At 42.9% G+C, this 24,700-nt stretch overlaps 2 protein-coding genes across 2 annotated transcripts; one reads left to right on the forward strand and one right to left on the reverse strand.

The window, feature by feature from the left end:
* Positions 1 to 12,068: 12,068 nt before the first annotated feature.
* On the forward strand, positions 12,069 to 12,569 carry LOC123095085 (putative cysteine proteinase inhibitor 7). Its single transcript, XM_044516914.1, has one exon. It carries the CDS (start codon positions 12,213 to 12,215, stop codon positions 12,567 to 12,569), a length of 357 nt encoding a protein of 118 aa, XP_044372849.1. The 5' UTR covers positions 12,069 to 12,212.
* A 313-nt stretch (positions 12,570 to 12,882) lies between these two features.
* LOC123093021 (methionine--tRNA ligase, chloroplastic/mitochondrial) lies at positions 12,883 to 20,072 on the reverse strand. Its single transcript, XM_044514897.1, has 12 exons — positions 19,719 to 20,072; positions 19,243 to 19,386; positions 18,997 to 19,146; positions 18,647 to 18,814; positions 17,448 to 17,572; positions 16,948 to 17,041; positions 16,102 to 16,200; positions 14,927 to 15,107; positions 14,702 to 14,817; positions 13,992 to 14,147; positions 13,460 to 13,588; positions 12,883 to 13,261 (listed from the first exon to the last, which is right to left on the reverse strand). The coding sequence occupies exons 1-12, from the start codon at positions 19,992 to 19,994 to the stop codon at positions 13,097 to 13,099; spliced, it is 1,803 nt and encodes a 600-aa protein (XP_044370832.1). The 5' UTR covers positions 19,995 to 20,072; the 3' UTR covers positions 12,883 to 13,096.
* Positions 20,073 to 24,700: the final 4,628 nt, after the last annotated feature.

Consider the following 24,700-nt stretch of genomic DNA (forward strand, 5'->3'; position numbering starts at 1 on the left):
CCGCCCAGCATATTTTGACATGGGCGAGAGCCATCCGTGCACCCTCTATGCATGCCGACCGCTTCATCGCCTTGATATGCGACACCGCATCAAGGAATTGTTGCACTAAGCCAAAATAACTCTCAGGCTTGGGCCTTTCCGGCCATAGATGAGCCACGACATCCTTCATGGCAAGTCTGGACAACCTATTCAGCTCAGCCCACTCAGCCAACCGATCGGTCAACGGAAGTGGACGCCTCGGACTATGGAATTGAGACCAAAAAAGCTCTTCCATTTCGTGATCCTTTTGGCTTCGGAAGTGCACGACTGTGTCCGCCGCACTCGCCGCCAAATTCAGATAAGGATCCTCCACACCCCACAACTGGCCCAACTGAGCATACTTCGGATCCGTGAACTTCCTACGCAGCAGAAAGGGCTTTCCAGCCGCAATGTCTCCGGCCTGACGTAGCTCCTCCTTTATAGCCCTCATTGCAGAACGGGCATCCTTAGCTTCGGCGGTGGCCTTCTTCAGGTCCTCTTGCCCCGCTCGGCATTCTCTTTCAAGAACCTCATAGCGGTCGGTAGCATCCTTCAGCTTCACGGCCATTCCGGCCATCTCCTCCCTGCTTCGGCAGTGAGCAGCCTTTTCGGCTTTTAGCTCTTCGGCTGCCTTCGAGGCAGCCGCATCACTCCTTCTGGCTTGCTCCTTGGCTCGAGCAAGCTCTGCCCGAAGGCCCTCCATAGCAGCGGTGCCATCTGCATCAAGCATACATGTTGTAAGGCGTGGGCATCAGCTCCCTTACCAGGTGACCACGGAGAAACCACCCACCTTGTGACTCGTCAAGTCGCTTATTGACCAGCGCGGTGTCCGCATCCGCAACGTCCAGTTGCCGCTTTAGTTCGGCAACTCTATCAGTCCGGCTGGCCACCGAACGCTCCACTCCCTGAATAGGAACGGCAACATCTTAACACTGAGATTATGATCCTCGGCACGCTATCACTTCTGACAACGTACCGAGTCTCAGGGGCTACTATCTATACAGGGCGCACTCTATGTGCAAAACTGTCAAAAGGTATGTCATTTTTACGTACCTCAAACCCCGTCAGCAAACTTCTGACGGCCTCATGCAACCCGCTCTCAGCGGATGAAATCCTTTCAATCACCATACTCATTAATGTACGGTGATGTTCTGAGGTAGACGCCCTCTCGAGCAGATCCTTCAGCTCCTCCGGCCGTACACCAGTTGGTGCCGAACTCTCCGGCCCCGCCGGACTCGAGGAGACCCTCTGCGACGACACCTCAGGGTCGTCCTCCCCGCCTGACGGCGCGGCAGACGGAGGTGTCTCGCTCTCCATCATCTCCGGACGAAGATCCCCCGAAGATGAGCTCAGCTAGGAAGGGCTGAGATCCGAACTACAAGGTAAAAACTCCGGTTATCCTCAGAAATAAAAATAGGGATGTCCCTTATTACAAAAACTCCCCTTTTTCTACTTACGACTCGCTGGAGGGCTGATTCCCTTGGGGAGACAGTGCGGCCGGGGCCTCTCCTGGCACAGGACCTTCCGGTGCAGATTTCTTCCCCCGCTTTAAGGCCTTAGCCTCCGGGTCTTCGGAAGCGGTCCTCTTCTCCCCCTGGAGGGAGGGATTCTCGATCCCCCCCTTCTTGAGAGCCTCCTTAGCAGAGGCGGTAGTTTTCCTGTTCTCCCCTTCACCCTCTTCTGAAGGCGCAACCTCCAACATCTTGACTAACACGGGATCCGGCGTGGTCTCAGGGAGGGGAGCCGGACACCGTATCAGTTTTGCTTTCGCTGTCCACTCCTGTTCAAGGGATAGCCGGTTAAAAGGCAAGTCTATGATAAATAAACGGACGGTATGTCCGGACACAGGACTACTTACTTGAGTATCCGGGCGATTGCAGCTTAGGCCGGCGTCCTCGGTCAAGTCCGGACACATCTCTTGTGATCCGAAGAACAGTTTATACATCTCCATGGGTGTCGTACCCATGAAGTGCTGAAGATCTCGCGGCCCCTCCGGATTAAATTCCCACAGGCGGAGGGGGCGACGTTTGCAGGGCAGAAGGCGCCGAATCAGCATAACCTGCGCCACTACGATCAGATTGATCTCCCTTTCTTGGAGGTCTCGAATGTGGCCCTGCAAAAGTGGCACGTCCTTGGACGGCCCCCAGTCAAGCCCTTTGTTGACCCACGACGTCAGTCGTTGTGGAGGGCCCGAGCGAAAGGCGGGTGGCGCCACCTGCCTGGTGCCCCTAGGAGTGGTGATGTAGAATCACTCCTGCTGCCACAAACCAAGCTCCTCTTGAAAGAAGCCCTCGGGCCATGGAGCATCGGCCCTCTTGCTTATAACTTCCCCTCCGCACTCTGCCAGTCGCCCCTCGATCATCTTCGGCTCTACGTCGAAGGTCTTGAGCCACAATCCGAAGTGAGGGGTAGTGCGGAGGAAGGCTTCGCAGACAACAATGAACGATGAGATATGGAGGATGGACTCCGGAGCCAAGTCATGGAATTCCACCCCATAGTAAAACATGAGCCCTCTCACGAAGGGATCCATCGGGAAGCCTAAACACCGACGGAGGTGAGACACGAACACGACGCTCTCACCAGGCTCAGGAGTGGGAATGACTTACCCTTGGGCGGGCAACCTATGCGAAATCTCGTAGGTTAGATACGTGGCGTCTCTCAGCTTTAGCACGTCCTCTTCCGTGACGGAAGAGGACATCCACCGGCCCTGTAGGTCGGAGCCGGACATTGTCGAAGGTCCGAAGCGCCCGAATCTGGAGCCTTGGGTGTTGGAACTCGAGGCAAGGGGCGGATTCGATTGAGGATTGAAGAAAAGGAACATGCCTTGGTCTCATTATAAAGGGGGAGAATACCAAGAGCCGTTCCCGTGACCGTTTGAAACTCGCCTTCGATGGAGGGGGCGTGGCAACGGGCGCGGTTGGGTTACCCACGTCCGTATTGATGAGAATCCCGGAATAAGGGGACACGATCTCTGCTTCGACAAGACGTGCCAAGGAAACCGCTTCGCTAAACGCGTTGAGGTGGAATAATAAAAATGATCCGAGTAAAGGCTTGGTTGTGGGGTGACGTCACGCCACGAAATACGTCAGCAGATTGAAGTTGTGTAAACATTATTCTCTCTACGGTGGTATGTGGAATTTATTTTGCAGAGCCGGACACTATCCTGGTGTTGACAGTCTTCTATGAATTATTCGGAGGAGGAACCCGCCTTGCAATGCCGAAGACAATATGCGCGCCGGACTCGTCATCATTGAAGCCTGCTTCAGGGGCTACTGAGGGAGTCCTGGACTAGGGGGTGTCCGGATAGCCGAACTATCATCATCGGCCGGACTCCAAGACTATGAAGATACAAGATTGAAGACTTCGTCCCGTGTCCGGATGGGACTTTCCTTGGCGTGAAAGGCAAGCTTGGCAATACGGATATGTAGATCTCCTACCATTGTAACCGACTCTGTGTAACCCTAGCCCTCTCCGTTGTCTATATAAACTGGAGGGTTTTAGTCCATAGGACGAACAACAATCATACCATAGGCTAGCTTCTAGGGTTTAGCCTCCTTGATCTCGTGGTAGATCCACTCTTGTACTACTCATATCATCAATATCAGTCAAGCAGGAGTAGGATTTTACCTCCATCGAGAGGGCCCGAACCTGGGTAAAAACATTGTGTCCCTTGTCTCTTGTTACCATCCACCTAGACGCACAGTTCGGGACCCCCTACCCGAGATCCGCCAGTTTTGACACCGACAGGGGCCAAGAAGAAATACAGACTGGCTAAATGGGATATCGTGTGTAGACTAAAAGACCAGGGTGGCTTAGGGATCGAAAATTTAGAGGTTAAGAATAGATGTCTGCTTAGCAAATGGTTATACAGAATATCTATCGAGACCGAGGGCATTTGGATACAAATCTTGCGGAATAAATACTTACACTCTAAGACTTCGGCCCAAGTTAGCGCAAGGCCAATAGACTCACTCTTTTGGAAGGGATTAATGAGGACAAAAGTATCTTTTTTCCAACGGATAAAGTTCTTAGTTAGTAATGGTACCACTACTAGATTCTGGGAGGATACCTGGCTAGGGGAGACGTCTTTGGCTTTACAATACCCTTCCTTATATAATATTTTTCAACGTAAGGAGGATTATGTCGCCATAGTATTAAACACGGTGCCGCTTAATATCCAGTTTAGGAGATCCCTTGTAGGGGAACGCTGGAATGCTTGGTTGCACCTGGTCCGTAGGTTGATGGATGTCAACTTTCAGACCAGGTTGATACAATCAGTTGTAACCTCAAATGGAATTTTCTCTGTGAAATCCATGTATTTGGACTTAATTGATTCCGGGCCATTGTCGAGGTCTTTACACTTATGGAAGATTAAAGTTCCGCTTCGCATCAAAATCTTTATGTGGTTGGTCCACAAAGGAGTGATTTTGACCAAATATAATTTGCTAAAAAGAAATTGGGTTGGTAACACCAGATGTTGTTTTTGTGACCAAAAATGAATCGATTAAACACCTCTGTCTCCGATGTCTGCTTGCAAAATTGTTATGGCGGTCAATTCATATAGCTTTTAACATTCATCCCCCAACGAGCATAAACACGTTATTTGGGGCGTGGCTTAATGAAGTGGACAAACACATAGCTAAACATATTCGGATAGGGATATGTGCATTTTATGGGCTATATGGAACAGGAGAAATGATATGATCTTTGATGGGACAAACTTCACTAATTTTTTGTAGGTCATCTACAGAGCTACTGCTTGGATCCGTATGTGGTCGTTACTCACTCATGCGGACTTCGAGGAGCCTTTGGATATTGGGTGCAACCGCTGGGAAATGGTAGCACGGGCTATTTTCAGCCGATTTAGATGGCGAGTTAATAATAGGCTAGGTGTGTAGGCATCGTAGTCTATTCTTCATCGCTGGATGTGGAGCGTTTTCGCCGAATGTGGCACGTTACAGATTTATTTTTCTCTTTGCTCGGTTTATGAGTTGCATTGGAACTTAAGACCTTGTTACACTTTTTAATAATATGGCCGTATGCATCGATTGATGCAGAGGCCGGAGGTAAACCTCCTTTTCTAAAAAAAAGATCATCATGAAAACCATTTTCATAGGACCAATAGATCGCATCTCGGACGATTTTTGGTAATTTGTCACTCATAGCAACTTTGTATGAAAGTCGAACATTTTCATGTAGGGTATTACTTTATTGCATCCATCGAATAATTGTCACTAATCCGAAATAAGATGGATATAGAACATTAATGCATGCTTTATAAGCATGGATTTATTGATACAAAACCAAGTAAGATGGATATGCAACTAATCAATGGATGCCAAACTATACAAGATAGATATTGCCTTACCATCAATAACTACTAGTAAACCCAAAAAGGGACATACATTCAACTAATTTCCACCATCATGTCCTGCCAATCTATTTATAACCCTCCGTTCAGCTGTCCTTACCATCACCACGCCACAACAGTGCCCTCGACTCATCCCATTCTTCTTAATCTTGCAGCCCCGTTAATCGCACCCAAGAGAAACCACAAGCCATCAACCATGAGGACCAGCCTCCTCCTTGTCGTCGGCGTCGGCGTCGGCATCGTCATTTGCTCCACCATCGTGCCCGCCACGGCGATATCGATGCCTGGGGCATGGGAGTACTGTAACGTCGACGCCCTGAAGATGCAGGAGCTCGGGAAGTGGGCAGTGGCGGAGCACGTCAAGATGGCGAACGACGGCATCCGATTCATCGAGGTGTGGGGCTGCGAGGAGCAGGTTGTTCAAGGCGTTAACTACCGTGTCTTCCTCGACGCGTTCCACAACTCCGGCGAGAAAGGCCGATTCCAGGCGGGCGTGTACGAGGGGGCATCGAGCAGTGTGCGCAAGCTCGTCTCCTTCGGCCCGGTTATCTAAACGAGGTTTTCTCGTGTATATGTAACTGCGGAGGTCATAACAAGATATATTTATCAAGCGTGCTATCGTTTCTTTGATTGTTTGGCATCCGTAATAAAAGAAAGTTAATACTGTATGCAAGCCTTGCCGGTGATTAGTGTACGAACCCAAAGGTATCACCGTGGCAGTCCTAGCAAAGCAGCCGAGGAGGATCCTCCTCGGCGCTATCGTCGCCGTCGTCAAACCATGGGGCACGCTAGCCATGGCAAGCCAAACTGCCAAAACCCAGAAGCTCGGCCGTTGGGTGGCTGACAGAGCGCGTCGAAGGCTAAGGGCATGCTCTCATTTCAGACCGGAGCTCCTCTCTGAGCGACGGCCGGCTATATCGGAGATTAGAGATTTCTTTATGTTTCGGAGATCGCATATTATAGTAGTATGATACGTATATCCCATTTCAGATTGAACGCTGCTATGCATACCATGACTTCCGTCCCATGTTTGTACGATGCTATGGTTAATTCCAGGCGACCATAGGCTAACGGGCCGGACCGGCCACGGGACCGAATGCCCCACAATAAACGGGCCTGACACGGCACAAAACATGGGAGGCCCGTTTATATGAGGGCCATGTCGTGTCATCACGTGGGCCTCCCCTCCGTACACAAGCACACGCATAAGAGAGCAACTAATTAACGGTCGGCCTTCTCAAAAAAGAAAGTTAAGCGGTCGGCCCGGCATGTGTGACAACCGGCCCTTGTGCTTTTCAGTCTTTTTGGCTGTTTGGGGGCATTTTTTATCAAAAATAATAATCCTGTAAAAATAACCTTGGTAATTTTTTTTAAATAACATGGCGTATCGGCACGTGGGCCTACCTCGACGGGTGAGCATAACGCAAGGCGTGTCGTGTGCCAGGAACGACCCGTTTAGTCTTGTATCATACGCAAATTGGATTATAGTCGCGTTCCAAGTGTGTTTGACTGCATTGCACCTGACTGTGAGGGGCCTCTTGATACCTTATGTTCACTTCCTAACTAGTAGTCGCGGAAGCCTTTTCCCAGTGTCGTATGCAAATCGGATTATAGTCGCATTCCAAGTGTGTTTGACTAATTCATTTTTTGGGGAGCTCCTATTTGCCGCGTTCCGCGGCATATACATGCACCACCGCACAGGATGCGACGACCAGGCTAGCCCATTCAATGCACTTGGATTACAAGGGTGAAAAATCGCAAAAAGGGTAGCATGTTGGGTAGGAATTAAACAAGGGATTGCCTAATTGCGCAAGCATGCTGCTAGCCACTAAGATCGAAGAGATTTGTCGACCAAAGCACGGTGGAACACTAAAACAAAATATGACAGTATCAGACTTAACACAATTTTCCAAATTTTGAGCAACTTTTTGAACGTACAAACAATTTTTCACAAACGCAATTCTTTTGTAGGAAATCAAACAAATTTTGAATTTGCCAAACATTTTTAAAAAAACGTGAACATTTTGAGAATTCATGGACATTTTTAAAGCATGAACATCTTTTGAATTTCGAGAACAAATTTTGAAACAGAAAACAATTTCGAAATCCCTAAAATTTTCAAGTGCAAATTTTTTTGAATACGTGAACAAAAAAATTGAAGTCTGGAACATTTTCTGAAATCTTTGAAAAAAATTATAAAACAATGAACTTTTTGAAAAACACATACCAGTTTCGAGTTTTCAGAGAAAGTTTTGAAAAACCCGCATTGGTTGGAAAGGCAAACAAATTTTGAACATTTTTAACATTTTCTGAATTTCGAGTTTTTTAACATTTTTTGCAAAACACGAATTTTTTTAAAATTTGAGAACATCTTTTGGAAGGACGAACAAATTTTGAATATCTTGAGTTTTTTGACAAAAAAAAAGAATGAAAGAAAAAAAGAAATAAAAAAGCAGAAAAATCGAAAAAAAAGGAAAATGAAACAGGAAGCCTAAAATCGAAAAGAAGAAGGAAAAAAAGAAAACCAGAAAAATCGTTTCAAGAACCTTCTAGAAGGTTCCCAAAACCAACCTGGAACCAACCAGAAGGTTCCTAAAACCGGAAAATGATCCCACTTAAAAAAAGAGCTATCTGGGCTGGTCCAGGTACCATCAACATGTGCGATAGGTCGACAACTTGCAGCAAAGTGCGGCAAATAGAGTTTTTCATGTTTGATGCCTTTGTCTTGTTTGGGCCGACTTTCTTATCTTCTGCTAGCTGCGTGGGCTCAGGTGTGTGGAGCTGGCTTTCACGTATTTTGAAGTTTCTAGAAGGTTCTCTAGTGGGGGTTTTCTCTTTATTTTCTCTATTATTTTCTCCATGAGTTCTACTGGTTTTATTTTCATTTTTATATTTTTAATACAAATGTATTTTTCAACTTTTTGAAAAAATTGTGTGCATCTTTTTGAAGCCATGAATATTATTTTTCATATCCGTGAACATTTTCTAAATACACGAATTATTTTTAATAAATTATTAAATACCTTTTAATTCTGTGAACAGTTTTGTAAATCCATGAACATTTTTTATCTGTAAACAATTAAGAAAAAAATGCTAAAAATACTTAAAAATTTAAGAAAAATACAGAAAAACCTAAATAGGCAAAGTGTCATATGGGTGATCTATGTGCCGCAATGTGTGGGAGATGTGTTGTGTCGTGTCGGCCCGCAAATAAAAGGGTTGTGACAGGCCCGGCCTTAAGGCCTGGCTTAGGGGATCAACCTTGTTCCATGGCGTGCCGAAGGCCAGCCTCGCCCTATTATTCTCGTGTCGTGCCAGGCACGTGTCGGGTCAAAAGTCTGTGCCCATGGGTCGGGCGACGAGGTGGCCCCATATGGTCAAGTTTGGGCAGGATATGTCTAGTCCAACACACCTCTAGCACCTCTTCTACCTTTGTCGGCCCCATTGGAGATGGTTATTTGGTGCCTCTCTCACACATGTGTGATCTCATGGTGGGGATGTGGTTGTGACCATGAGCCTTGGGTGCTTTTTAGCTATTGTCTTGTGACACCATGCCTACGTGTCATTTCAGATTAGTTGGTATCACTGAGGCTCGTGGGCAGTGGTGGAGCCAACATTTCATATGTGGGAGTACATAGTTCCAATTATTTTTGAAGTCGCCAATTTTTTAAATAAAAAATAGCAAATAGCATCCGTGGTAAGATAGTATGCAAAAGACAACATCTAACAAGTCACAATACATATGGGGCAACTAGCTAGCTCTGGAGTTGTGGCCATTTTTTTAGAAACCTCTGGAGTTGTAGCCGAACTGGTATCTAATGGGCCATTCAATTCGGGATTTGCAGCCCTAGCTAACGGGGTTTTGTATATTTGGGCTACCTGCTTACTTATATGGCTTCGGGCCTAAGAGAGGTGGAGAGAAGTAGTGTGGATAGCTGGGGTAAACAAAATTGTGCTAAAAAAGGCTCGACCGGACAAAAAACAAACACGTATGAATTACTGGTGCCAGCCAACGTACACGAAGTGCAAGCCCAGAGGCGACCCAAAGCCCCCCCCCCCCCCCCCCCCAACTATGTAAAAATCCATGTTGATGCAGGCATTAGACAAGTGTGGGTAGGTTCGACAACGACTGTCTATCAGGATGGCAATGGAAATTACCTCGGCAGTTCAGCACTGGTCATTGCGGGAATGGACAATGCCTCGACAATGGAGGCCATCGCGTGCAGAGAAGCCCTATGCTTAGCTGAGGATCTTCACCTCAACCAACTCGGCGTGGCCTTCGACTCAAAACAAGTGATCAGCGACATTAACCGGGGAGGACCATCATCAAGCAAATTAAAGCGCGAGCTCTCTCTTTTCCATGTGTGTTTACATTTGAAGGTCGAGCCTCTAATGCCGAGGTTCATAATTTGGCAAGATTTTCTCTTAATCTAGCTTTAAGGCGACATGTGTGGTTTGGCCAGCCTCATGAAGCAGCTTGTATCCCACACACTGTGAATTTTGATGGATAAAACTTGGCTTTACCCCTCAAAAAAAGGCAAACGTACATCATGCATATCCCTATATGCTTGATTTTTTCTGGGCAAAAGTAACAGGGGTTCATATGTACACCCATGTACTCATCTGGTTGTGCACATGCTCATGTCCTATCTTGATTTGACTCAGTTTGGGGTATGTCCGCAAGGAGATCCGGTGGTGCCTTTCTTTATAGCTATCTCTGAGGACATCATGATAGTTTGGAGTGGAGTACTATGTAGGTGGCTCTCTAAGGGGGTGTTTGTTTCCGGAGACTTTTTGGTGTAGACACTAGAGACTTTTTAACCAAACATGAGGGACTACTAGGGACTAAAAGTTGATTTTTGGGACTAAATGAAGAAGACTCTCAAGGAGAGTCTTTTTTGGGACTTTTGGAGACTTTTCCAACAATGCCCCTCCCTACACCCATTGCCCCGCCGCCCCATGATGTTGTTTGATTGTTATTTTTTTGTATACTAGAAGTAACATGGTCATTTAATAATCTTCAGGGAGAGACTAGGGACTTTTTAGTCCCTGAAAACAAACAGGAAGAGACTTTTTAGGGACTAGGGACTTTTTAGTTGGGACTAGAAAAAATCTTAAGACTTATAAACGAAACAGGGCCTAAGATCCACCATCAAGATGGTGACCACAACATTATTTTCTGTCCAGTGTAACAATTCACACTCTGGCCATTACTGGTCGGACCCTGCAATGACACACTTTCATAAGTGTCGGGCCTGATCCTCAAAAAAAAAAAGTGTCGGGCCATGCACCTTGAACGAAAATATGTGTCCTCGCCATTGGTAGTTAGATTCGGTGATGTCGGCATGAGTGTGTGTTATCCCCTCTTGATTGCATTGTTATGGACGAATAATGACTTAATCGTACATGTATTTTTTCGTATATCGGTATGGTTATATCGATGATATCTATTTCGTATATTGTACTTGTAGATAATTTGGTCTCAGTGTCTTGCCTCTACTTTAATAATACTCCTTCCGTTTTTTTTACTTCGCGTAAATTTTGTTAAATTTTCTAAGTTTGGCCAAGTTTATAGAAAAAATATCAGCATTCATAACAGCAAATTAATATCATTAGATCCATCATGAATCAATTGATGGATGTTTCTAAAAGCAAACACTTAAACCATACCAAATTAAATTATGTATACGCTAAATCAATATCAGATATTGATATGGGACCAATTAATGGACACTTTTTTTCTAAGAAAACATTGGTACCACCTTAGGCTAACCGTATGGGAGTGTCGTAGTTAGTATCATTCATGTCAACTAGGAAATTTTGATGAGGTGGCATAGAATTAAGTGAAAGAAAATTGAGTATCATATCATGATACCATATCATAATAATATTATACTAGTATGTGTCTTGTCTGGGAATAAATAAGATCATCTGAGATACTAATCTACTCCCTCCGTTCCAAATTACTCGTCGTGGTTTTAGTTTAATTTTGAACTGAAACCACGACGAGTAATTTAGAATGAAGGGAGTATAATACTATGCATCAAAAAGGTAGTACCATATACTAGTATCATATGCATGATTCTAACTTGTGATACTACGGAAAATACACAGGAGCTCATGGGTGCTCCACACCCCAATACGAATATTAATCATAAAAAATACCAAAAGAATTCAAAAAGTTCTGAAATTTGGGGATATGAAACATGGATTCTCAATCTACTCCTGTGTGAAATTTCGTGGAAAAATACCAGGAAACGTATCTGTGGCGAAAGAAATATTGTTCGAACAAAAATCAATCCAAACAGTTTTTTCTACACATAGGAATTTTTGTCTTTTTGCCCGAATACCTTTTCCTGGTATTTTTTTCACAAAATTTCACACGGAAGTAGACGGGACCCCAGATTTGATATCCCAAAATCTCAAAAAAAAAATTCAAATTTCTCGGTATTCTTTTGAATTTAATGTTCGTATAGGGGTGTGGAGCACCCGGGTATTACAAATCCGCTTCCATGATACTACCCATTACAGCCAGCCTTATAGCGCATGCATCAAGAATGTAGCGGTATGCACCAAGGGATCAACCACATTAATCGATACTTTTAGATACGAAGCAATAATTTATTAGATAGATATATGGTGTATATGACATGAATTCAGTTATCTCCGTCTGTGTATCCCAGCGCTTCTATTTAAACGCCCCCGGTTCACATGTCAGTGATCCTCGTCTGATTTGAGCATCTGACTGATCTCAACTCTCGAGCTTCGAAACCTCACTGATCGATCCAAGCCTAGCACACCACAATTCCACAAACCAGCAGCCATGAGGACCAGCATCACCCTCGTCATCGGTGTGGCCGCCATCATCTACGCCGTCGCCATGCCCGCCACGGCGATGCCCGGCGGGTGGGAACACATCCGTAACATCAACGACCCGAAGATCCAGGGGCTCGGCAATTGGGCGGTGGCGGAGCACATGAAGCAGGCGGGCGGCCGGTTCAGGTTCAGCAAGGTGGTGCTGGGCACGGTGCAGGTGGTGTCGGGCTTCAACTATCGGCTCCTCGTCGAGGCGCTGAACGGCGCCGGCAAGAAGGACGCGTACAAGGTGGAGGTGTACGAGGAGGCGGCCGACAAAGGGCGCAAGCTCGTCTCCTTCACCCCGGTCGCCCAAGAGGCGTAGGCCTTTTGGTGTATTTGTAATTCTTGATGGACATCGTCACAGCTCACAAGCAATATTAATGAGGCATCAAAAAGTTACAGATCCAACTGCATTACCTTTGACTCACATAATCTAAATGTCACTCGTGCGCATTCTAGAAAGAAAAAAAAATGAGCTAAAAAATTTGAGCTAACTGGTGGAAAAAGTGGATGCCTTATACTCCCTCTGTAAACTAATATAAGAGCGTTTAGATCACTACTTTAGTATTCTAAAAGCTCTTATATTAGTTTACGGAGGGAGTACTACATTTTCAAACGGAGGGGGTGCACCAATGTTGCCATCTCAATGTAGTACAATTTTGAATTTCAAAGCCTGAGAGAACAGAATTGGTAAGTTCAGTTCTCTCTACAAAAAGTCAAAGCCTTCTTTGCCACGAAAGCTTTTATGCTATCTACACCATCAGATATGAGATGGTTTTGCGGAACAGGCATCTGGGTTCTACAGTTTTGGAGCCATCCAGTCAGTACTCACAAAGTCACAAGCTTAACTCATGCCTCCACGAGCCCTTTGCTACGTGCTTTCTTCTTCCCGCCCTTCCCCTCCTTTGGGCTTGCTTGATCTTTCTCTTCGACTTCGGTTTCTATTTTGGCAAAAATTGGCTTCGGCTCCATCATTGCCTGGCCTGCTTTAAGGGCTCCCCATTTGGTATCATCCTGCAGGGCAGTTAGCACAGGGTTGTAAGCATGTCGCGCCACTGGAAATTTTTTATATTGCATATCTGCTATTTATAGTTTGAAGATTGTGTTCTCTGAGGGTGTTAGTTCATATACACACTAGACAATGGCTGCAAAACACTTTGCAAAATTGAGTTTAGATCTAAATGGTATATCCCTGGACATACAAGAACATACCCATCTCAATGTACGAAACTGGTCTTCTGTGAAACCAAGCTGTGTATAAATCCTCAACGAAAGGCTTGGAGTGATTGGAGACAATGCTATTGCAATTATTCTCACTGTCTCTAGAATAATGACGAGATCCTGTAGTGAAGTGCAGACAAAAAAAATGAATAAGGCACATATCACAAACAAAGTAAAATAATAACATCAAATAAATAACACAAACTAGCCACCCAAAAATCATCTCAACAATTCATCAGAACGACTAAAGTCATGTTATAGTTTCATTATTACAGCCACAACAACAGAGTTGCTGTGACATAGGAATTAGGTACTCAGATGTACAGAATATAAAGAATTTTGAAGCTCACAGAGTGCTCTTCTGTTTGAAAGTGGGTTTCTTTTACAAACATGAAAAGAAGCAACTAATGCATCATGCAGTTTGACCTTAGCAGCATTAAATTTTGGCAAGTAAAATCTGAAACAAACACGGCAAGCCCAAAAGGAAGAGAAATAGATATAGTTTCAACTTTCAAGTGTTTACCTTTGCAGCCTTTTCAGCAATCTCGCCCCCTTGCTTGAAACAAGACCATGGTGCTTGCTCGTCAATGTACAAGTTTCCCAAGTTACCAATTTCTAGAACAGTTTCACATGCTGATGTCAACGAAAGATTTTCGTAATGGCCCTTCGCCTTGTCCACCTGTATACACAGTTTATATCACTGTAACACCAACAGATACAACAGAAGTGCAGTACATGCAAACATGTGTTAAAAGAATCTTCTTATTAGGCAGATCAATAGCAGGTGGTGATCTGAAATATCCAACATGTGTATGAAATATCAAGTGGAACCAATTCATAATGGACAACACGAGCTGACAGTGTCTGAAGCGCTTGTTGCTCATTTTCACATGTCAATTCAGCAATCACTATCTATAGCTCCAAGAAGAGAAATAATAAAACAGTTCAGCTAGGATCATTATGGTGGATGTCTTTACTTTCTGTAGGCCAAGAAACAGAACTTAAAGGAGCACCAAACAAGGAGCGATCATTACATATAAAGGGTTTCAAGCTTTTGTAATGCATTATTGGAAATGATTTCCTTCATAAAGATATTTTCCTATTTAGACCGTTTACTGTCTAGAAGTTCACTTTATAAAGCCAATTCAGACAACCTACACCCCATCAGAAGTAATGCAATGACAGATCAATGGTTTGTCATCAGTTCCGAAGATACCAAAGAGACCAACTTACCAAGTTTTCAACATTATTCTTGAATGAATTGCCATCTGCGGCAGCAATTGAATCAAAAGCTAAGGTGGAATTGCAGTTCTTTTTTAGGAGACCAAGTGTTCGATTGAGAAGGTTTCCTGTTCAGATGAGAACAGTATCATCACTAACCACTTAAGACAGACAGTTAACACCAACTAAAGCATAAGCCAAAAAAAATTGAATAAAAGTTTTAGTAAGCATAAATACCAATTGTGTTAGCAAGATGTGCATTGACTGTATTGATAAAACGTTCTTCTGAATAGTCCCCATCATTGCCAAATTCTACTTCTCGCAAGAAGAAGTACCTAACAGCATCCGCTCCAAATCTGCCTACCAGATCCTTTGGTTCAAGTGTGTTGCCTAGTGATTTTCCCATCTTCATGCCATCCTAAAATTTGCAAAATAAAAAGCAGCTGCATGAAATAAAAGTGATTTAATGAGATAAAAGTGGCTGGGAGCCCAGATAGAATTTATATTTGTTACTCAAAGACAAAACTACAAAGCAGTTGCTGTGTTTCACAATATCTGTGCAAGACAACCATGCGCACCAATGAGGCGCAAAATTTATAATAGTTAATGCCATTGGACCATACGCATCCCTATAAAATTAAAGGCTACTCCTACTCAACCTGTCCTGAAGCAATGAAAAAACTATTGTGAAATATAATTTCCCAGAAAAATGGACAAATTGTACAAAAGGAGGGAGAAGACAAACATTTATTTCACATAAAAAGGAGAACATACGTTCTTTACAATTTGACGTACACACATAGTAGAGGGTTGTAAACTTGAAAAATCGAGGAAGAAGGTGGCCAAAAATACAGACTTATCTATGAGCTACAAAGCCACAACTATAGAACATGTGAAATACCAACAGGTAAAAGGACGAATGCTAATACATAGGACAGACCCAGTGCATAGAAGCTCCCACACAAGGTGGGGTCTGGGGAGGGATTATAGGAACCTAGTCTTACCCCTGCAAAGTGCAATGCAGAGAGGCTGGTTCGAACCCAGGACCTCTTGGCACAAGTGGGGAGGACTTCACCACTGCGCCAGGCCTGCCCTCACGAATGCTAATACATATATATACTAATATAGGTGTGCTAACTTGTGCCATGTGCAGTACCATTATACAAGTTAGATTAAAATCGTACATAACTACATATGGTAAAACGTGATGTATTCTAAGGTAGAGATGATACTGAGTGGAAGTATGCAACCGATGTCCAAATGTCTAGATGGGAAATGCACATGTAGTTGCAGGAAAAGGCCTTATCAAATACGATGGTCACATAGACATGCTCAAAATACTATGTACTGTATGGTGTTATATTGCTATCAGTTGATGTGGAAACAAGAACATTGGAAATATGTGAGGTCACCTTTGTCAAGAATCCATGGCCAAAAACTGCATCAGGAACGCTTATCCCTGCTGACATTAACATTGCTGGCCAATAAATTGCATGAAACCGCAATATGTCCTGAGGTGCATGTACAAGAGATCGTCACAAACTGAATGAACATATAAAACAAAGAAGTTTATCCAATATTATTGCTTTTAAATGGGACAAAAATGTCAATATCTACAGTGACCAGCTCCAAGTAAATTGTACTGGAAGCAGTAGATTAACAGTACATTTTATGACGTTGGCATCTCCAGGTATTATGAAACATAATAAAATACATCAGATTTAACATATGAGAAGAGATGTGTTGTTCTTTCTATTTCTTAGCTGTCACATGTCTCTCACTTTCGGGAACTAGGGGATGGATCTGTCAAAATTGTTTCAACTGTGACCTACCAGTGCCAAGTCACCAAACCCAGCATGACACATGATATTTTTATTAGTGCAAGTAACTGCAGCTGAGGCACAAGGGCCCTATCGAAATAAGTTTAAATGAAATAGGATCTAATCTTGAGAACTGGAAGGAGTGAAACTTGTCCCCGAGTTTCGCCATATGGAAAACTGAGTGGCTATGTGATGTTAGCTGGTTACTGTATAGATCACCATAAAGGAGTTTATGTTTGTATATTCATTTCATAAATGTCATATTTCAGCACTTTCTCTTAGCAGCACTAAAAAAAAGTGGTACTATCTAAGTTCACATCAAAATGAGAACTCCTTATGACGATAAGAAGAAATCAATCAATATGATGTTTTGCTATAAGTTGAAACAAAAAACATGATGTTTGAAGAAGCTGCAAAAATTATTTGCCCAAAACCGACCTTTCCTATCAGGTGTAGAGATGCAGGCCAACCCCGATCAACAGCTTGCTGTAAACTTGCCTGCTCCCCATCATCTAGGGACGCTGAAAGATAACTAAAGAGACAAACATACAGAAATGAACAACCAATATGAAACAAAATAATAGGCAATGCTAAATAAGATTACTCTAGCCTCATTTCAAGATTTCAAGAAGTTAACTGCTCATTTATTACATGCGTGGACTAAGAGACTGGAGCATCTTTTGCTTTTGCATAGAAAGTTCGCAGTTTCGAGTAAACAAAAGAACAATTTATCTAAGAATTGTCATTGCCAAACATGAATATAAATCAATGAAGTTGAGTATATTCTATACTTGCATGGTAGGATTAAACAGAGGACACTGATATCAGACAACACGCCGCCTACAGCCATATCTATCCAGTAGAATTTGAGTAAGAATATGCAACCTGTTCATGCTTACGAAAATGCCAAGCAGCAGGCATGAAACATACAAACATACCCTAATAAGGCATCAAACCACACATATATTGTTTGTTTGGTGTCATTTGGCACTGGAATACCCCACTCGACAGATGCACGAGAAATAGAAAAGTCTCTCAATCCACTTTTAATCCAGCCTTCGACCTACAGCTGTGTCTTAATTAGTAAAATAACAAAGAAATAAGGGCATCCTAAAACCATGAAAATAAACACATGTGAGCTGAAAGATTGGCAATTAATGAAGCGTCAAGCGTTATATTTTTACTGAAAGCTAAAACATGAAGCAGAGTATGAAATTATTAATCTTGGGCACTTATATAAGAAAAAAAAATATTATCCTATCACTGTACACAAAACCAAGGTGTGTTACTGTGAGAAGAATAGAGGCTACTTAATAAAGTGCATTATGGTCAGTCAATGTGTAGGCATGCGCCGATGCACACATGTACTTTGAAATGTCATAGTTGAGATCCCATCTTGCCAGCGCAAGGAAAATAAACATGTGATGGCCAGGCTTCAAGTGCTCAGTAAGCTTTTTAGCCAAGACATCGCAACTCGATTACGAAGATGGGTAGGGGAGATTGCCAGAAACTACATCAGGTGACAAAGTCCAGGATTGGATTGAACAACCATGGCTCCCCAACACCAAACTCGCACTGTTTAAGCCGCCAAACCCTGACATGCTGCTGCTGTAAAAGCTAGGGATTACATGAGAACCGCTGTGGTCTAAAGACACTCTTCACTGTCTGTCGACCATTTTAACTTTTACCATATATACACAGCAGCCTTTGGAAGCTTTCTTTTTCAAAACTGGTAAACAATGACATCTAGGTTCTAATCTTTAAGCTAGTTAGGTATTAGGATGATATCTAAGTGACCATTTGATGGGTTGCCAGAAAGGAAATGTACTGTGATGATGTTTGTTCAACATGCCAACGGCACTTCTTGGCAAGAAGGAATGCGACAACCCAACAAAATCCACATAGTTTTTCACATATTTGACTGCACAGATATATTTAAGAAAATCGTGTCAAATCTTCAATAATACATATGCTGACATGATGCATATTTTTTTTAATCTGTCAGTAGTTAAATCAATATAATTAGAATCTCCATTTAATAAGCAAATAGTTCTACATTTTTCAACCGCAATTTTTAGCAGTAACTTGATAAACACACATCAGATTGAACAAAACATTATAGAGGATAACGCCTCACCTCGTGCAAACGATGTGATGGCCTTACAAAATTGGGATTTCTTGTCAGCAGCTCTTCTAATTTATGCTGATATTTTGACAAGGCAAAGAAATAGTTATCTTCCTTTCTAGGTACACAAGGCTTCAGATGCACAGGGCAGCAATTATTTTCTGCCAACTCCTTTTCATCCTGTGTGCAATCAACAAAACAGACATTATTATTTGGTAAATTTAGCAATACAGAACTGTAGAGATAATCTACATAGATGCCCATGATAACACTTGTTATAATTATCCATTCATACATGTATAAATACATTTACCTAAAAAATGTACTAGTGCTTCTATAGGAGAAGGTACAAAGAAGCTTGCCTTGTACTCCTCACAGCTGACACAGTAAAGTCCTTCGTAATCAGCTCTATATATGTCACCAGTGCTTAGAACTCTAGAATAGAAGTCATTAACAACAGCCTCGTGCTTAGGATCAGTTGTGCGAATAAACTTGTCATACTCGATGTCTAGCTGCAAGCAAAAACAAAGTTGGAAGAGAAATGTGAGCTCCAGATTTATGACATATTGTGAAATGGTAGACTGAAAATACTTTGTGTTGTGACATACATCAGCCCAAAGCATCTTGTATGAATTTGAAATTATATCACAGTGCTCCTTGGGGTTTCTACCACTGGCCTCTGCAGAGGTGGCAATTTTTTCACCATGTTCATCTGTCCCAGTAATGAATATAACCCTCTTCTCTAGCAATCTCTGCAACCAGATAAGCACCATGAACAAATTCTTAGAGAAGGTGTCGGGCAGCAAAAGGTACGCAATGCTCCCAGTAGCTCAACTAGTCTAACAAACAAATCATCAAACTATTTGCACTGCTAACACACAAATATATTGAAGTCTGTGCACCTGCATTCCCGCGGTACATATGCACTGGCATATTCACCACTTAACTAGAGAACAATGAAGCGCACCAGCCATTATACTGTTTCATACGGGTTGCGTATCCAAACATGGCTGCCAGCAGGTGGATCTCGAGTAATGTACTCAAATTCCTGACATGGACTTGTAAAAGTAGTGTGAAGGCTTGCCTGGAAGCGGGCGACAGCGTCGGCGGCGATGGTCGTGTATGCGCTGCCCATGTGCGGCGGCGCGTTGACGTAGTAGAGCGGCGTGGTGAGCACGTAGGGTGGCGGCGCGGGCGCGGAGGCATCTGAGGACGAGGAGATTGAGGCGCAGCAGCGGGCGCGGACGCGTCGGTGGGGCGCGGAGGCGAGGGGGCGGGACGGGGGTGAGGCGAAGGCTAGCCGACGGGCGGTGGCTCCGATGGAGGAGGGGGCGCAGAAGAAGGCCCGCCCAGCGGCCATGGCGGAGGAGGGGGGAGAGGCGGAGTGGGCTAGGGAGGGGGTTTTGGGTCGCGTTCGTGAGGCAGAGAGAGCAGATGTTTGAGGTGGGGGACGATGGCGATGGGAATGGGATGCAGCCACCCTAATCCAAATGAATTTCAGTGGATTTCTTTACTCTCCTTTGATTCAAAGCAATTTCACAGGATTTTTAAAGGATTTGGATCCTTAGAAGTCTTTCTTACGTTCGTCGTTTGATTCCTAGAATTGAAATCCTTAAACAAAATCTTACATTTTTTTACACTCTACTCTCTTCGATTCAAAATAATTGAAGTTTTAGGATTGTTCTAAGTCAAACTTCATTAAGTTTGACTATGTCTACAAAAAAATATATTAATATCTACAAAACAAAAATCACTTCATTAGATTTATTATTACGAAATATATTTGATATCATGGATCTTTGTGGATTTTCTATAGATTTGGTCAAACTTTTAAAAATGAATTTAAAAAATCATAGAACTTTAATTATCTTGAAATAGAGGGAGTATTTTGGAAAGAAAGAATCACCCACTAAAACTCTTTGTAGAATTGTTTATTTTCCCTGTGCTATCATTCATCCAAATTCCTACAGGATTTTAATTATATAAGATTCTAGTTGAGATGACACTCTAATCCTCCACTTCTTACCTATTCTTGTTTCTTATAATTATTATGAATCAAATAGACCCTTCATGTTTGTACTTTTAAAATAAATAATTATTTTGGGTTGCTCGATTTGTATAAATGCAGCTTGTAAGAACTTGCTTACACTTTGTTGTTTAAAGAATTTTCTGTTTAATCCAACCTTTTGAATTCATTTGTAGTTTTTCCAAAGCAACTAGGTGATGCAGCCATGACCCGGGGGTGGCTCACCGGGCTGGATAAAGCCAAAGGACGAATCAGGGCATGCGGGGCCCAGCAAGGATAAGAACCGACATTTTGGTGTCTTGCTCCACTACCTGTAAACCCTAAGCTCCACTACCTACATAAGGGAAGGTTAGGGAGCACCCATGGCATCTGGTCTTAGAGATAAACAACTTCCGGTAGCAGCCTAGTTCCCTATTGTATTGCCTCGCATGAGGTATCTCATCACCATCAATAACAAGAAGAAGCATGATGTCGGGTATTACTCTCCGGAGGCACAAACCTGGGTAACTTGCGCGTGTGGGCTCCGTCCGGTACTTCCGACCTCGTTAGGAACCCTACCGAGGGATATATGACGGTATTTTGCACCGTCAATTGGTGTGTCAGGCACGGGAGACGCTGATCAGAGACCTAACCCGGGGCGGAGATCAATGGTCGGCAAATTTACCCCTGGTCACATACGGGGTGTGGGGCACAAACCGGCCCGACGCACTCTCATGGGTCATCACCACCATCTTCCATCGATCCATCTTTAGAGCAGGTACTGACGCATCGACCTTGCCAGGCCTACCGTCGACGCCGTCACGGCACCAAACAGCGCCACTACCCTGCGCTCGTCCATCCAGACACATCTGTCGCCGAGATCCAGTCGCACCATCTCGCTGATACTCGCCGTCTTAACGCGGTTGATGACACGTCGCTCCACCTAAGAACCTTCGCACCACCACGACCGCTCCTCGCCACCCATAGCCCACCCTTAGAACAGCCCTCTCATGAACACCCAAGCCTCCCTAGACGGCGCCCTCATGAGGGATACAATGTGCATGGCGTCGCCGCCGCCCAGTCACACGGATTTTGGACTTTCTTCCGAGAGGGGGTCGGGGTGGATAGGATGGACATCGGCTTCGTGATACGTCTCCAACGTATCTATAACTTTTGATTGTTCCATGCTATTATAGTATCAATCTTGGATGTTTTATAGACATTTACAAGCAACTATTAATTTAGTGCCCAGTGTGAGTTGCTGTTTTTTGCTTGTTTTGGGTTTTGCACAATATCAATACCAAACGAAGTCCAAATGCCACGCAACTTTTTGGTGATTTTTTCTAGACATAAGAGACCCTCGAAGCTTCGGGAGAGGACGAGAAGATGAAGCAATGGCCCACGAGGCACCAGGGCGCGCCCAGGGGGTAGGGCACGCCCTGGTGGCTTGTGGGGCCTACGTGGCTCCGTTAGACCTAACTCCACCTCTATTCTCTAAAATCGTGAAACCAACAGAGGAGTCCATGAAATACTTTTTCCGCCGCCACAAGCCTCTGTTCTCGAGAGATCCCATCCGGGGACCTTTTTCGGTACTCCGGTGGAGGGGGAATTAATCATGGAGGGGCTCTACATCAACCTTGCTGCCCTTCCAATGACGCGTGTGTAGTTTACCACAGGCCTACGGGTCCATAATTGGCAGCTAGATGGCTTCTTCTCTCTCGATGTTCTTCAATACAATGTTCTCCTTGATGTTCTTGGAGTTCTATTCGATGTAATCACTTTTTGCGATGTGTTTGTTGGGATCCGATGAATTGTGAGTTTACTGTCAGATCTATCCATGAATATTATTTGAGTTTTCTCTGGACTCTTTTATGCATGATTACTATAGCTTCGTATTTATTCTCCGATCTATTGATTTGGTTTGGCCAACTAGATTGATTTATCTTGCAATGGAAGAGGTGCTTTGTAATGGGTTCGATCTTGCGGTGCTCAATCCCAGTGATAGAAGGGGACATGGCACGTATGTATTATTGCCATTAAGGGTAAAAATATGGGGTTTATTATACGTGAGTTTATCTTGTCTACATCATGTCATCTTGCTTAAGGCGTTACTCCGTTCTTTATGAACTTAATACTCTAGATGCATGCTGGATAGCGGTCGATGTGTGGAGTAATAGTAGTAGATGCAGAATTGTTTTGGTCTACTTATCTCGGACGTGATGCCTATGTATGATCATTGCCTAGATATCGTCATAATTATTTGCTTTTCTGTTAATTGCCCAATAGTAATTTGTCTACCCACAGTATACTATTTTCAATGAGAGAAGCCTCTAGTGAAAACTATGGGCCACGGGTCTATTTTTATCATATATTAAAACCAAAAATACATTGTTGTGTTTTTACTTTATTGATTCTATTTTGTATTTTTCTCTGATCTATCTATCAAATACCATACAATTTAATCTTGCAATTAACCATCAAGGGATTGACAACTCCTTGTTCGCATTGGGTTGCAAGGATTTGCTGTTTATGTGCAGGTGTTGCTAATGAGGTGTTGCTTGGTTCTTCTACTGGATTTATAACCTTGGTTCTTAACTGTGGGAAATACATATCTCTATTGTAATGCATCATCCTCTCCTCTTCGAGAAATCCCAACGTAGTTCACAAGTAGCTGGAAGAATTTCTGGCGCCATTGTCGGGGAGACATCATCAACATCTATCAAGTACTTACACATAAACTTCCATCTCCTTGCATTTATTTTTATTTGCCTTTGCTTCTCGTTTTCATCTCTCCCACTTCTAAAAAGTTTTTACAAAAATCATTTCTGTTTGCCTTTTCCTTGTGTTGCTTGCTTGTTATCTTGTTTGCATAGTCACGATGTCTCAAGAAAATGCAAAATTATGTGATTTTTCAGTACTATTAATAATGATTTTATTAGTACTCCGATTGCTCCTCCCACCACTAGTGCGGAGTCTTATGATATTAATGCCGCTTTGTTGAATCTTGTATTGAAAGAACAACTTTCGGGTAGTCCTAATGAAGATGTCGCGTCCCATCAAACAATTTCGTAGAATTGTGTGATATGCAAACGAAAAAGGATGTGGACAATGATATTGTGAAACTAAAATTATCCCCGTTCTCTTTGCGAGATCGTGCAAAGATTTGGTTTTCATCTTTGCCACGAAATAGCATTGATTCTTGGAATAAGTGCAAAGATGCTTTTATTACTAAGTATTTTCCTCCCGCTAAAATTATTTCCCTTAGAAATCAAATTATGAAAATTAAATTATGAATTTCAAGCAACTTGAGCATGAAAGTGTTGCACAATCCTGGGAAAGGATGAAATTAATGATAAGAAATTGCCCTACACATGGTTTAAATTTGTGGATGATCATATAAAAAAAATTATGCGGGATTAAATTTTGCTTCTAGATATTTTTTAGATTCAGTCGCGGGTGGTACTTTTATGGAAATTACTTTGGGATAAGCTACTAAGTTGCTTGATAATATTGTAGCAAATTATTCACAATGGCATACTGAAAAAGCTCCTACTAGTAAAAAAGTAATTTCGGTTGAGGAAATTAGCACTTTGAGTGATAAAGTTGATGCACTTATGAAATTGGTTGGTAGTAAAAATGATCCTAATGATGTGCCTTTTCGTCTACTTTGATTGAGAAAAATAATGATCCCGGAGATGTGAATTTTGTCTTGCGAAATAATTTGAATAGTAATGCTTATAAAGGTAATTTCAATCCTAGAACTTTTCTAGGAAATTTCTCTAACAATTATGGCAATTCCTATGCTAATTCTTATAGTAATAATAATAGGATGCCCTCTGATCTTGAGAATAATATCAAAGAATTTATTAATGCTCAAAAAGTTTTCAACACTATGATAGAGGAAAAATTGAATAAACTTGATGATATGTCTAGGAGCATTGACAGACTTATTCATGATGCGGAAAACCTTAAAACTAAAATTTTGCCACCCAAGATTGATATTAATGAATCAATTAAACCTTTATATGTCTCCATGGATGAGAGTAATAAAAGTGATTCTT

The sequence above is a fragment of the Triticum aestivum genome, chromosome 4B, assembly GCF_018294505.1.
Source record: "Triticum aestivum cultivar Chinese Spring chromosome 4B, IWGSC CS RefSeq v2.1, whole genome shotgun sequence".
In the NCBI taxonomy this organism is placed as follows: domain Eukaryota; kingdom Viridiplantae; phylum Streptophyta; class Magnoliopsida; order Poales; family Poaceae; genus Triticum; species Triticum aestivum.